Source organism: Neodiprion fabricii, chromosome 7 (genome assembly GCF_021155785.1).
Source record: "Neodiprion fabricii isolate iyNeoFabr1 chromosome 7, iyNeoFabr1.1, whole genome shotgun sequence".
Taxonomy (NCBI): Eukaryota; Metazoa; Arthropoda; class Insecta; order Hymenoptera; family Diprionidae; genus Neodiprion; species Neodiprion fabricii.
Window position 1 is genome coordinate 5230113 of NC_060245.1, and position 14676 is coordinate 5244788.

At 34.5% G+C, this 14676-nt stretch overlaps 3 protein-coding genes across 5 annotated transcripts; 2 read left to right on the top strand and 1 right to left on the bottom strand.

The window, feature by feature from the left end:
• The first annotated feature begins 100 nt into the window (after window positions 1–100).
• Window positions 101–2938, top strand: LOC124187149 (T-cell immunomodulatory protein). 2 transcript variants are annotated; one of them, XM_046579438.1, is made up of 2 exons: window positions 101–222; window positions 662–2938. In XM_046579438.1, exons 1-2 carry the CDS (start codon window positions 176–178, stop codon window positions 2433–2435), a joined length of 1821 nt encoding a protein of 606 aa, XP_046435394.1. In that variant the 5' UTR covers window positions 101–175; the 3' UTR covers window positions 2436–2938. The 2 variants fall into 2 exon arrangements, with proteins under 2 accessions (XP_046435394.1, XP_046435395.1); XM_046579439.1 differs by having other exon boundaries at window positions 146–410.
• A 478-nt stretch (window positions 2939–3416) lies between these two features.
• LOC124187150 (cyclin-dependent-like kinase 5) lies at window positions 3417–6032 on the bottom strand. 2 transcript variants are annotated; one of them, XM_046579441.1, is made up of 8 exons: window positions 5805–6032; window positions 5529–5617; window positions 5228–5421; window positions 4579–4666; window positions 4331–4502; window positions 3870–4081; window positions 3690–3800; window positions 3417–3576 (listed from the first exon to the last, which is right to left on the bottom strand). In XM_046579441.1, the coding sequence occupies exons 1-7, from the start codon at window positions 5839–5841 to the stop codon at window positions 3693–3695; spliced, it is 900 nt and encodes a 299-aa protein (XP_046435397.1). In that variant the 5' UTR covers window positions 5842–6032; the 3' UTR covers window positions 3417–3576; window positions 3690–3692. The 2 variants fall into 2 exon arrangements, with proteins under 2 accessions (XP_046435397.1, XP_046435396.1); XM_046579440.1 differs by having other exon boundaries at window positions 3417–3800; window positions 5805–6031.
• Window positions 6033–6639: 607 nt separating this feature from the next.
• On the top strand, window positions 6640–14053 carry LOC124187152 (cleavage and polyadenylation specificity factor subunit 5). The gene is made up of 6 exons (XM_046579446.1): window positions 6640–6839; window positions 11808–12008; window positions 12283–12346; window positions 13253–13418; window positions 13542–13656; window positions 13865–14053. The coding sequence occupies exons 1-6, from the start codon at window positions 6721–6723 to the stop codon at window positions 13884–13886; spliced, it is 687 nt and encodes a 228-aa protein (XP_046435402.1). The 5' UTR covers window positions 6640–6720; the 3' UTR covers window positions 13887–14053.
• The last annotated feature ends 623 nt before the right edge of the window (window positions 14054–14676 follow it).

Here is a 14676-nt window from a genome sequence, read left to right on the forward strand (position 1 = left end):
AGTGTAAAAGAGATACAAGATGACTCATAGAATTCAGAACACTGCAGGCAATCCCCTATTTTCGTTATAAAAAAAGCACTAGATTTAGTTAAATTGTGCTGTAGTGGCAACGCCGAAACTGTTTTAAACTATACATGTCCTTCAAAACCAACGAGATAGAAAAAGACGTACATGCATGCATAGATCATTTTCCGGACGGCTGTTTCGATTACATGTACCTGGGTGTGTTATTTTGACAATTGAGTATGACAAAAGTCCATTTAAGAACTATGCAGTACCCGTTTATAGAATATTGTATGCTTGAATAAGGAAATACAAGGGACAGCTGTATTCCTGTTTGCAACAAAATTCAATCAATCGTCTTTGATCTTCAGAAATAAAGAAGTACAACATCTTGACATCTCCACTAGGTGAGAATAAGTAAAATATCAAGAAGTTCTAACCTCTGATAAAAATGTGTTTTATGTTTATCGAGTAAACATAATTCATTACCTGCCTCCTTGATACTTACATATGCTTCGCATAGCAAGTAAAACTTGTGACATACAATTGACAGAATTACAGTAAAATGTAAATAGCTTAGTTGGGCCAAGAAACCACAAACTGAAAAGAAATTAAATAAGCAGATGACTCATTACTGCGTATATTTTTTTCATTGCAGACTATGTAAAGCTATCGAAATGGGCAAGGCAATTTTATTTGTTTACCTCATCTCGAATTTTCTAATTATCGCACGATGCAGCGACATAACATCAACGGTATATGGAAAAATTTTGGACAAGATGCCTGCAGCGTTTGGCGATTTCAACTCTGACGAATTGACGGATGTATTTGTGATCGACACGGATGGTAAATCCGTTGAAATTATGCTGGCAGCCGAGCAAGAGCCTCTTCTGAGGCCTGGGGTAGGCTTAAAGTGTACCTTTAATAATTCAGTGACCAGCATTGTGCCTGGGGATTTTGATGGTGACGCATTTATGGATGTTTTCGTAACAACGATAAAGGACGGTCTAACCTACGGACACATTTTGTGGGGCAGAAACGGGCAGTTGAATTGTACACCTGAGTCGAATCCAGTAATTGTGATGTTTGGACAGCCATTAGCAATCGATTACAACCAAGACATGATTATTGATTTGTTTGGACTTGATGCAAATCAAACAAGAACATTTTGGATATTCAATAAGAATAGAACTTCACCAGCAGTTGTAAAAATGCAATCTAAAAATGGGGATAACTTTGCGCTCATAAGAAAACCACATTCCAACGCGTTTCTAGATTACAATGGCGATTTTATGCCTGATTTATTTATAACAACGGAGAATGGATTTGAAATTTGGCTGGGAAGCGAGGAAAACTTCACTCTTCATCAAAACATCAGCTTGCCGCATAATTTCGCCGTCGTTGGTCAATCTTTATTCTTGGACGTCGAGCTCACTGGCAAAATGGACCTGATTCTACCCGCATGTTATGATGCCGCATGCAAGAACAGCACTATTATGATACACTCAAATGGGTGGCACAATTTACAAGTAGATTTCAAAGATCCTGACAACATTGACTGGGGTTTCTGTAAACCTAATGGGCGGCGTTACACGGATACAATAACTCTGAGAGGCGGCGATTTCAACATGGATGGGTACCCAGATTTACTGGCAACTTTGACAGTTGCCTCAGAATCTGAGCCCAGAACATTCTTGCTTGAGAACGTACCTTGCACAAACTGTAAAGAGTTTAGTCGAAAATTTTCTGTACAATGGACAGCTCTGAATCCCTTGAACAACAAAACAGTTATGGCTGTCTTCTATGATTTTTATCAAGATGGCATATTGGACGTGATTTTGGTAGAGCAAGAGGGAAATGAATACCGAACTCTGGCGTTCAAAAATAGCTTGGACTACGATGCTAATTTTGTTAAAGTCATGGTTTTGACTGGGTTATCGAACAGCCTGTATCCCATCACGCCTGGAACACTTGGCAAGAAGAAACGAACCTATGGCACAAATCTACCAGGCCCATCGATCGCTTACAAAACGACGACACAGGATGGAAGTATGCGCATGGCAGTAGCGGCACAATTACCGCAGAGCGCACACTTCTCCCTCAATTTGCCATACTCAACGTTTGGGTTGGGTCGCACTCCAAATTTTATTGATACCCTCACAATAGGGTTGAGCAACAAGTCCCGAGAATGGACACAAATTATTCCCAATTCCCAGATGGTCGTGATTCCGACGCCAATCTCTGAACCTTCTAGATGGAAAGTTCAGTTATTTGTAACACCCAGTAAACTGATCCTATTGAGCGTTGCTGCATTGACTGCAACTTGCGCTCTGATAATTGCCATAATTTTTGGACTATATTGGAAAGAAAGGAGAGAGGATAAAATTGAAAAACTTCAGGAGGCACACAGATTCCATTTTGATGCTATGTAATAAGCTTTTATCACTGTTAATTCAGCTTAAGTTCTCACTAAAATATATATTTCTAATTTAAAACATACTTTATCCTGTAGAACGGAATTATACGTGTAACTAAATGAATTGCCAAGACTGTTTTAAGTGTCCTTCTTATGAGGGATGCAAAAACAAGGGTAATAAAAATATGCCGAAACCGAGATTGGGCAAAAAAGTTACTCGGAAAGAAGGGATCTTGTCACAAATTTTAGGCCTCTAAAATTTCGGTTTTACATAACTTATACTGTATATTCCATCAAAGGTGTTTTTGTTTCTGATAACCAACGCACGTTAAAACGCGATACGAAACTTTTGTATATTTTTTTGAAGTGTTATTTGTAGTCGTCATTTATTTCGTTCATTTAGTCGCCTGTAATATGTATACGAGGATGACAGTTGAAATATGTTTCTTTCAACAGAAAAATGTACATATATATACATGTGATATAGTCGAGATTTATAATAAATTTATTTTATTCGTTTTTCATTGTTGAGAGTGTATCTGTCATGTTCCTTGTTATATTCATTATTTGAAAATTTTAACAGAGTATATACTGATTCTCTACTGGCATTTCAGAAAGATAACAAATGAAAATTATGATTACTGCAAGTTCCGAGCTATTTTGATGTAGATCAACTTAAATATTTGCAACCAATTCTAAAAGTGAAATCGCGCTTTTTGTTTTGTATTTATTTGTAGCTGTTTGCTTAGCATTAGCTTCATTTTTATTTTAATCATATGTCCAAATTTAACGATAAAAAAGTTTTACCTCTGTATTCCTTATTTCATAATGTAAGTGGAAACATGATAATAAAGTGTCGTTCGAATTTTCTTTAGAGTTAAAAAAATTTGAAATGAATCACAGATAATCATACTGAATTTCTAAATATGACCGGGACCGTCGATTCAAAAAAATAATGTTTTTATTTGAGTGTGAAAAAAAGGGAACATGAGAATGATTAAATTGAACAACAGTAAAATTAAAGATTTATTCACTTATTATGTTATACCTTAACTATAATTGTATATTGATAAATAATATGCATACGCACTTACATTAGATATATGTGCAGAGAAACACATATATACTCACACACACACGTCCACACGCTGGAATACCTAAACAACACAAGACATTGTACTATTACACATAACTAGATTATTGCACGTTCATATATAATAAATATATCATTACTGGAGTGTCAAGAATATGAATCGTAAATAAAGCCAACCAGCTATTGACAGCGATCGTTCTTCACAGCTGGATTTAAATCGGCAAAGTACGAGTGTGCCATCGCCTCGTCAGCAGATAGACGTAGTGCTGGGTTACAAACTAATAATCTCTGAAAAAGAAAAAGGTGTTGTAAATTGAGTAATTCACATCTTGATCAGCAGATTCAGTTTAAAATTACCTGCAGCAAATCTTTGCCTCTAGAGTTTAGCTTTGGCGCAAACTGGGGTAATCCACCTAATGTTGGATATGGAGGGAACGATTTATAATCAGGCAATGTAGTTAACCCGGGCCATGTTTCTTCAGTCGGAGTGCCCAGCATTTTAAAAATTCGTTTCAACTGATCCTCAACGTCTGACCCCGGAAATAGTGGTCTGCCAGCATTTGCTAATTCTATGCGATAATGATTCGTGGGTTCATTATTAAGCAATTGACCAACAATTTGTTCAATACCATATCAAACAATATGAAGCTTATCGTGATTTCAAACATTTGACAATTTTTAAAAAGGAGATCCATTTTATCAGATATTTTTGATAAGATTTACCGCTGCCACTATTCGGACTTCAAGATGAAAATTACTTATCCAAGTTGATAATTGGCACGATCTGTGCAAATTTTTACCAACAAGTAACGACTTACCAGCAAATATACACCCTGCACTCCACATGTCTATGGATGTCGTGTATAATTTTGCTCCGAACAAAACGTCTGGTGGACGGTACCACAAAGTTACTACTTCTGCAGAGTAACATTTTACTGGTATTCCAAAGGCTCTAGCCAATCCAAAGTCGGCTAATTTCAGCTCTCCGTTCTAAAGTATCGAGGAATATTAACATGGAGCACATGCATAAAAACTGACTAGCTTTAAGAACACGAACTCGTTGTACCTTGTTAATAAGCAAATTCTGTGGTTTAAGGTCCCTGTGAAGAACATTGTGGCTGTGGCAAAACGCCAATCCACGCAATAACTGGTACCTAAAGGCAACAAGACCATTTTTAAAGAAAGACTCGTTGGGACGAAGTGTATTTTTAGAATTAGACGAAAATACCATCATTATAACTAAATTTAGACAAATACTTACCACACTTGTGCTCAGTCAGCCTATCAAATTTTGAATCAACCGTCTATCCCGTTTCTTAGGTTAGTTGATCGAAGGGTTTCAAGATTTCAACATATATCCTTATGGAAAATTGACCAACGGCCAACAACAGTTTTATTAAAAAAATTTATAAAAAAAAATTTGAAACATTTAAAAAATTCTCACTGATTTCACTGCACAATTCTGAAGAAATTTAGAAAATATAAAAGCATAATGTATGCAGTAATACGGTGACATATATTAAATTAACGCAGTTACTAAATATTTATTACAATCAGAAAGTACGCGATTCCGAAAATTCATAGCGCAGGTTTTAAAAGTTGCATACGTGGCGATATTTTATCAGTCAAACATTTTCAGACTTTACGAGTTTTTATCTCCTACGATGTGACCAAATATCCTGAAACGTACCAAATTTGAAAATGAAGACACTTACAGAAATGACTTGACGACATCCAAGTCAATCTCTCCGTTAAGACTATCGAAATACTTCTTAAGGTCTTGATCACAATGCTCAAAGACTAGAGTCAGTTTTTTGTCACTATGAAGAACGTCGTACAGACGAACAATATTCTTGTGTTTCAACTCTTTGAGGAGGCAAATCTCTCGTAGGGCAGAGGATGGAACACCCTAAATAATTGGAATGAAATTAAGTAAAACCTTTCAAACAGCTTAAATGGAGTTGGAAATAATACCTCTTTGATTGCTAAATAATTGCTCGGTTTGTGTTCACTTACTTCATCATCTTCATCTAGCCGGACTTTTTTCAGAGCTACGATTTCGTGCGTTTCACGGTTCTTCGCTTTAAATACGGTACCGTATGTTCCTGTATTAGATATAAGCAAACCGTTAATATAAACGTACCACCGGTCAGGAGTAGTTCGATACTGTCAATTTCTGACAATGAGATTACGTTCATTTGTTTCTATTGTTCGTAGACTGATTTATAGTTTTAAAAGTTGACAAATTGTTTTTCCACATGTGTGAAATGAGTATTAAGTTCCGAATCGTACCTTCCCCGATTTTTTCTAGCTTCTCATATTTTTGCATATTTTCACTGACTGTGTCAACGCGTTTGACGGCGTATTTATGGTATTTATTTTTATTTTTTATCTAATCCTAATTCTCTCTCATGGCATCGGGATGGTTTATGGTTAGCGCTGCAGCCCGGGTGGAGGATTTGTGGATCACAACAGCAAAAACGAGCCCGACTGCGTTTTCAACTGGCTGTATTGAGTGCGCTAGGGAACAACTAGGGAATCCCACTCAGCGTGTACTCGGTGCAGCCAGTTTAACATCCGATCGGAAAAAATTGTAACCCGAAGAAATTCTCGAACCATAAAGACTATAATATCATTGTATTAGTGCTAAAATTGACTAATAATATTATTTGACAACACGGAGTATAGAGCCGTGTTATAGATAATGCGTATCACGTCATATAACCTTGTAAACAAGACAGGGACTGCAAGCCAACAAGCGTGTTGTCTAAACAACAGTATCAAATATCTAACCACTAGATTATAAAGACGTTATGGTTTATACCAAAATATTACCCAAACAACAATCGTAGAGCGTCTGAAGCCGTAACTCGATTAATTTAACATGAACCAAAGAATCATTCCTATACAGATTTTGAAAACTGGAGGAATTATTCGCAGTGCAGCCAGTTGAAAACTCCACTAGCGAGTAATTGGTTGGCCAATCAAGAGTGCGTTCCAAAATTCGCTGGCAACGCTAAAAACTCCCTAGGACAGAGACAGAGCTACTCACGAACTTGGTAGCACAAAAGAGATAAAAGATTGTTGACATCACTGGGGGCCAATATCGGAACGCACCCCAAGTACACACTTCGTGTGGCAGGTTGACGCACGGCAGAAGAGAGGAATCGGATCGAACCATTGAGTACGAAGCAGTTTTCAAATAAAAATGGCGATGGCAACAACTCAGGTAAAGGGCAGTGGGTGGCCAAGAAGGGCAAGTAATAGCTCCTTTGAAGGGAAAGTGGTCACAAATCAATCAGTAACCATCAACAGAACGGTCAACTTGTAAGTGAATATCTAAATGTGTTTATCGAACCTTAATTAATCGTTAAAAACACTTCCACCTCAGCTCGGTATGAAACGGACATGGCCGGCTTGTCGACGACGCTAATGATACTTACTTTGACAAAATCTAATTTACCTGTGAAAACGTCAGGATTCTAACGCCGTTTCATTCGCTGCGCCAATCTTCGAATTATTAACGTTTATTACGCTCTCTTTCTCCCTAGAAACGATCGTCTTCCTCAGTCACTGCTCGTTGATTGTACAGGGAGCGTCACTATGTGTTGGTCGATTTAGATATATCGCTGTTCTTTTCTGTAAGAGAGTGTTGAATATTGACTGCCATTGTAAACACTTCCGCCAATGCGGAACTTTGATTACTTTAAGCTGATTAATAGATGATACACTTGTTTCGAAATAATTCCCATTTGCTACTCGTTTGAAATGTCCGTGCTTTAATTCAATAGAATCACTTATACGAAATACATCCTTGAATATAAATTAGCTCCGATTAAGAACCAATCGTATCACCGGGTCAGAAATATTATATGTAAACACATATGAAGAGTACAGAAATAATGGCAGAAAATAATTTTTCTAGTAATTCACTATGCTATACAACATGTAATTATCTTAAGTTTTACAGGCATCAATATTGACCTGCCCTCTTACGTGACTTTTTAGGGACTCGAAGTAAAATTTGGTTCATGAAAAATTTAGAATTTTCAAACAATGCTCTCTGATAACTTCTTTGCAATTCAACAGAACGTTGGTTTACAGTGATTTAAAAAAATATATTCTCATTTTCTATCTAGCGTCAAAGTACACGCAGCCTAGAGTAGTATTTTTTTCAAATTTCAAATTTTTGAGAATTCCTGGTGAAATCTATATTCTTTAGACATTTAGCTGTAAAACGCTTGCCGGACATTTCAAATGGTTAAGGAATTAACGCCGTGAAAATTTCTTTTAATATCAGTCATATTGTATTACACATGTTTTTTTTTCCCAGAGAAAATTAGCCTCTTTCAAAACTGTCCCCAATTTCAAATACTATAGAAGAAAAGAAATGAAAAATGTTCAAATAAATTACAAATATTTTCTTTCTGCTCAAAAATTCCTCACTCGCTAAATAACTTTGGTTTTCATAAATGTTATTACTCAACTAGCTATATTTATGTTCAAAAGGCCGTGAAACTTGTAATATCGTTTAAAAAGAAAGATTGAACGGCAACAATTAGTGTTATTTTGTTGTCAAAAACAGACTATGTTTAGGAATCTTAAATTTCGATGTAATGCCATTGTAAAATTCAAATCTAAGGATAGCGATGCGTCATGGAATATTATAAATCATTTGTTTGTAGAAATTTGCAAACTCAATCTCTGATATTCTTTTCTTGCAATTGCCCGATCTGAAACATCATCAATTTTCAAACATTTTTTCATCACTTAAATGAAAGGACAGTACGATAAGAAATCATTTGTTAAAAGACTTTCGTTTGTGAAACATTAAGATGTATATATTCATTTACGTTTGTCTAAGCAGTTTTAGGTGACTTTAGTTTAAGAGTAAGTCTTTTCGATCTTGTCGCTACATTTTACGGAACCTCGTTATGTAATACTGCAATAACCGAGACAATTTAGTTTCATTTATAATCATTGTAACTGATAGAACTTTACCAAGTCACAACAATAACATACAAATTGTTGATATTTATGTACCGCAATGACAGTGATTATTGATTAATTGTAAGCTGAAGCATTGACAACTACATTTGAAAAAAAAAAAAAAAAAACAATAACCAACTTCCGATTAAAATTTCAAATAATTACGAATGTAGGGATGCCTGTAATGTGCGTGAAATGAATTTATGTTCATTATTTGTTTGATGTTGTTAGAGGCTTTGCCATTTCAGCATTAAATTTAATGCATTTCTTTGCGTGTGAATAATCCCAAAGAAATAATTATATCATCGAATGTTATATGTATGAATTGATATAATTTTATTATCTTTGCATTGCCATTACCATGGTGCATCAATTTTTCGTCTATGCAATGTGATTAGAAAAGTTTTGCGACGACAGAGAGCTACATTAAAATATAATTTTTATGGCATAGAGAGCTATAAAAATGAAACACTTCAATACTCGAACATATATTTAGCATCGATTTTCAATAAATTGCTTCTAATTAATATCGAATTTTATTCAAACTACCATTTGCAATGGTAATCTAGATATCGATGCGATCATTGCGATTGTTCCTTGAATAAGGAATTGGAAAATGACTGTGAAAAATCGTAGTTGGTCTTATATGTGGAATATCTATTGTCGGATTTCAGAATATGCTAATTAAATGTGAACTAATTACATTTTTTTTATTTCTTTTTTACTCATTAACTAGCGACTTACCACGCCACTCTGTTATATAATCATTCAACAACCTAATGCATCAATTATATATTTTCATTGTAAAAGTTTATGATAGCTTATCAAAGTTCAGTGTACGCTTTACGTGAAACTATGACTGAATGGACATTAATATAATGTTACTAAAATAATGTATATTTTTTAATGCTTTTTTTTTTTTTTTTTCTCTTTTTTTTGAGTAACAAAAAATTTGCAAACAACAGCCCAAGTAAGAATACAGTCACAAGCAATAGCTATTGATGTGGTTTATTCTCTGCATTAAGCTAAACGCCAAAATGTCTCTCACAGTCGTCGCTATATTTATTTTCGTATCATTAGTCAGGTGCTTTTAAATTTTATTTGCTCATCTTTTTCATGCACATTTCACTTATTATACATGTGAGAGGCTTCCCATCAATTATTGGTGTATGATCAACCGGCAATTTAGCGTATGCACTCAACGCTCATGCGTCCTGAAATTCCTCGTTCCTACTTTCGAATGAAACTTTCAATTATTCACCATTTTGCTATGTTTGGAATGAAGCTTTATTCAAACAATATGCAAGAGTCCATACTCGGATAAATTTATGTCCAACCTCTTTGCCCTTGTTAAATGAAATAAATTTCGTCTAACATTGTTCCAAGTACTGAAATTTTATGTAAAAAAAGACAAATAACGAGTAAATTTCAGTTGCCTGGATCTGATCGTTTACTGGCAATTGGTACAAAGCCTGTGTTCACATTTTTTCACACAATTTTTATTCACTAATCTTTTATATTAAAATCTATAATTGGAAAATAATGATTAGCTTCTGATATTTGTATGAAATTTTATCATACCGAAGCGAACGAATTTTTATTGAGAAGAATATTAAAAATAATTGTGCATAGAATTTTGCAAATAGAGTTAAACACTCGTTAGTTGTGATAAATAACAACTTATATTACTTATAATTTTTATCAATGAATTACGTATATTTCCTCTTCTGTGTTATAAATAGTTATTTTAAGTTGTATACGCATCTTGTGAAACATTTCCAGTGTATCTATCCATCAGTTTTTCTCAAAGTGTGATCTTTTATTCTTGTTATATTGCTTTTTATCCTCCTCAAACTTATACAGTAATTTAGAGAATTTTTAATAATTGCTGTAGCAACCATGTGCGGTGATGGGATGTTGACTTTTTGAAATGATATTCGGTCTTCTGAATGACGTCAGAATTTTAATTGTTAAATTCTTTTATGCGTAAAAAGTAGACATCCCAGATCCTACATTCTCATCATTTTATTTGAAATATTCTGCTCACTCGGATCAATTAATACGGCGAAACATATTTTCCGTCAAAAAAGAATTTGAGGAATACTGGTAAATTGTTGTTTATATAATTTTAATCGATTGTAATTAAAATATAACAAGTGTTGGGGAAAATGTCTGACATAGAAAAAAAAAAATAAATAAAAATTTGTTCACCATCAAATTGCTTGATATTTTGAGTATAAATTAAATAAACCAAATACATGCCTTGCTGATGAAAATTTTGGTTATCTAATATCAAGATATGATTCTTCAAATTGAAATTTGTATGAAACTTTTAAAATGCTTTAGTTATGAACGTTGATAAACGTTTGTATGTAGCGGTAAATTAATTGCGCTGAGAAGATTAATTATGCTGGTTTATCTGTATAGAAAAAATTACATTTGCTCGTGTTATTCTGTAGATTCAAAATGGAACTTTAATAACATCATACTAGAAAGGTAAAAGTTATTCATTCAACAAAATCAAATCAATTCAAAAATTGCGACAAAATTCGTTTGTCCTACGTATTGTATTTGCCGTAAAAAGCCTTAGTTTCCGAAGTGGAATTCATTCGTAAAAAAGAATACTACTGTACTCTGTAGACTTTCATTTTGTGCGTGATAGAAAAAACACTGTTCAATAGTTGAGAATCAGAATTATACTTGCAGACTATTAATTTACAAATTGAATCTGTTTGATCGAAAATTGAACCTTTGCAAATGAGGATATGAATGAAAATTTCTCAGAGCCCCGTTAATAGATTTATTATTATGCTATTGAAATCACACATCATTCTTGAAGACGCATGTGTGAGTCAGTATCACAATTCGTCATTTTATTTAACGATACCTTATTCACATATTTATGTCAGATGTATATGCCGTTAAAATTGAGCTATTCCTGCTTGAAATCGAAGAAAAAAACTGATTGCAATGCGTATATTATGTAAAGAAATTTTTGCTATAGCTCAAGTTTTTAAGTATTCAGTCTTAGAACAGACATGAACAGTCTTTTGAAAGACCGTGACACAAAAAAAAAAACAAAGAAAACAATCCCCAACACTTTGTACTCGATGCTTAAAATAAAATTTGTAACAATAGAAATTTCATGTAAATCAAACATACTGTGAATATCTCTGTAAGTTTCTTACTTCCAGTATATCCAAGAATGCATAGTTCAAGATGTTGGAACTAGGTACTTACTTAATAGTTACAATATCCAGATAAAAAAATAATCCTAACCAAAGAAATACAACTCATTTATCATAGATATCCTTTGACAAACTATACATTTGGAACGAAAGAGCCACTATTTGAGAAAGACCCGTCAGTACCAGCCAGGTTTCAGCGAATGAGGGATGAATTTGACAAAATTGGAATGCGACGTAGCGTCGAAGGTGTCCTCTTGGTACACGAGCATGGCTTGCCTCACGTACTGCTCCTCCAGCTTGGTACAACATTTTTCAAATTGTAAGCATTCTTTTTTTAATTATATTCTACACGCGTCATTCTTATCACGAATATTTAGAGTATCTCGTGTGCTGAAAGCAGGGAATTCGAATTTCCACATTTTTTCCTGCCCAACTATTTCAATCAGATTCAATAATTGAAAATCATGTTTTGCAAATTACAGATGTCCATTTTTTACAGTATAAAGTTAAAAAGAAAATAATGAGTACATAAAATTTAACAACGTGACACACAGAATTATGTACTAATGATGGTAATTTTTATTGGTTCGCAGACCAGGTGGCGAGTTGAATGCAGGAGAAGACGAGGTAGAGGGCCTGAAACGGCTCCTCACAGAGGTAACAGTTAGCGCAGCGCCTTAAGCTGCCCTCCCGGGCAGCTAGGAGCAGCACTTTGATTTGTTAGACTGTACTACTGATTTGATGAGCCCTCTGTAATAAATCCTATGACTCTGTAAAAACCTGTTTGTAGAATCGATGTAACCGGGCCTGTAGCTCAAATTAGTTTGTTTTCGTACACTGCGTTATATTGTTGGATAATGGTTTCTTTCAATGTGCTGCATGCCCGGACACTTTCATGTCAGTAGAAGTAAACCGAATGGAAGAATTGTATATACACTGGTTAGCTAAGAACATTGTTAAGTGTATCTAAATCATTCACTTTTGAATCCAGGTCTCAACGTTATTGTAGATAAGACGGAAGATTTCAAGACTGTAATTATTTCTCCTATTTCGCTTAGTAAAAACATATAAAAAAAAAGATGAAAAAGTACTTCCAGTGGTTGCAACTAAAATTCTGTCAAAGAACAGAGAGATATTAAGTTATACGCTTGTTACTTTGTTATTTTTAATTTGTTGTGCATTAGCTTTATTTGTATATATTCACTAGTATGCGTTTTATTTTGTGACTTTGGAATGTTAAAGAAAGATAACTGTATAAAACGCCAATTATTTTTGTTTACACTTATGATGTGATATGAATGACACGATTGTAAGTAGGTTCTTTTTCGTAAAATTAAATTATCTATGTCACTCGAGTATATTTTATAAGTAAGAGACGTATTTTTTAATGGGTTGAATGTTTATTGATTCCACATTGTCATGATGTTGTACGAAATATGAAGAATTCACAATTATTTTGTAACCATGTTCTTAGTGAACTAAAACGAAGAAGAATGTATTTAATCTTGGGTATTTGAACTATCGGTACTAACTTGGCATTAATGAAGGTGAAATCATTTGCAGACTCTTGGGCGGCAAGATGGAGTTAAACAAGAATGGGTAATCGAGGATACAATTGGTAATTGGTGGCGACCTAACTTCGAACCACCGCAATATCCTTACGTACCTCCACACATTACCAAACCCAAAGAGCACAAACGACTTTTCTTAGTACAATTACAGGAAAAAGGTATTTGTACTTTATCTATTCTGCTAACATCATTTGTCTTGTTCCAAGTAACCGAAATTCTTCAACTAACTTTACCGTTTTTCCCCCAAAGTTATTAACTTCGATGTTGCTGATAATTTTCAGCTCTATTTGCTGTACCCAAGAATTACAAGTTAGTTGCAGCTCCATTGTTTGAACTGTATGACAATTCGCAAGGATACGGACCAATAATTTCATCCCTCCCACAATCACTTTGCAGGTACAGAATAAATCTATAAATTACCAAATGCTTGATATTTTATGCAGCTTCTTGCATCTGGAATTCAAAATGCTAGGAATTGAATGTAAAGTAGCACAGCAGCGCCCCAATTCATGAAAGTTAAAATCATTCTAATTTTTAAATGTATCTTCGATATTGGTAACGTTTTAATACAGCATTGAAATAATAATGATTTTATGGATTTCAGATTCAATTTCATTTACATGTGAACGATACCGCACGATGGCTGAGAGATTAGCCGGATTTTAATTAAGTTAACAAGAACAACATTGATAACGAAGTTACGTATGTATGTGATGATGAATGCAAGGTTTTGAAAGGTCTGAGTTCTCTGTATAGTACGACATACCCAACATTAAATCATTTTTGTAAGTAATACTTGTCATATTGTTTTTCGTTCGTAATCCCACCTTCAATGTTGTGCGAGTATTGTCAACGAAAACCAGAAGTAATGATTAAAATTGTAGATTCGTCACCACTACATATTTTAGTCTTATGTTACCGGCATGTTATTAATTGAGTCGGTCACGGTAAGTTTAAGAAACTACAATTATTGCAGTCGTGCCTATCAGATTATTCTAATTGTTTGGATACAAGTTTTTCCTCGCAAGAGTGCAGCTCAACTTGAAATACGCGCGTATACAATTAACGTAATATGGTTGCGACCAAAATTCTTATACATTTGATATCAGACTCCTGTTGAATAATGAGCCATTCCCGTATTCCGAATTCCCTGATATTTAAGAACCCACGGTGCGATTTCTTTACTTCGAGTGTGGATGCCTTACTCAAGCATTCTACATTCTCACAGCCTTTCCAGCTGTAGTTTCGATCGTCCGCTTACAATTAGTATAGAAATTACGCGTATCGAGTCACTATTACAGTTAGTCGAAGTTTGATATTCGTGGAAATATTTCCGTCGAGAAAATACAATTTACCAAATTATCGGGCAAGCCTGGAGCGATTTAAGAGGGTGCTATAATCAGTCCTTACCAACTG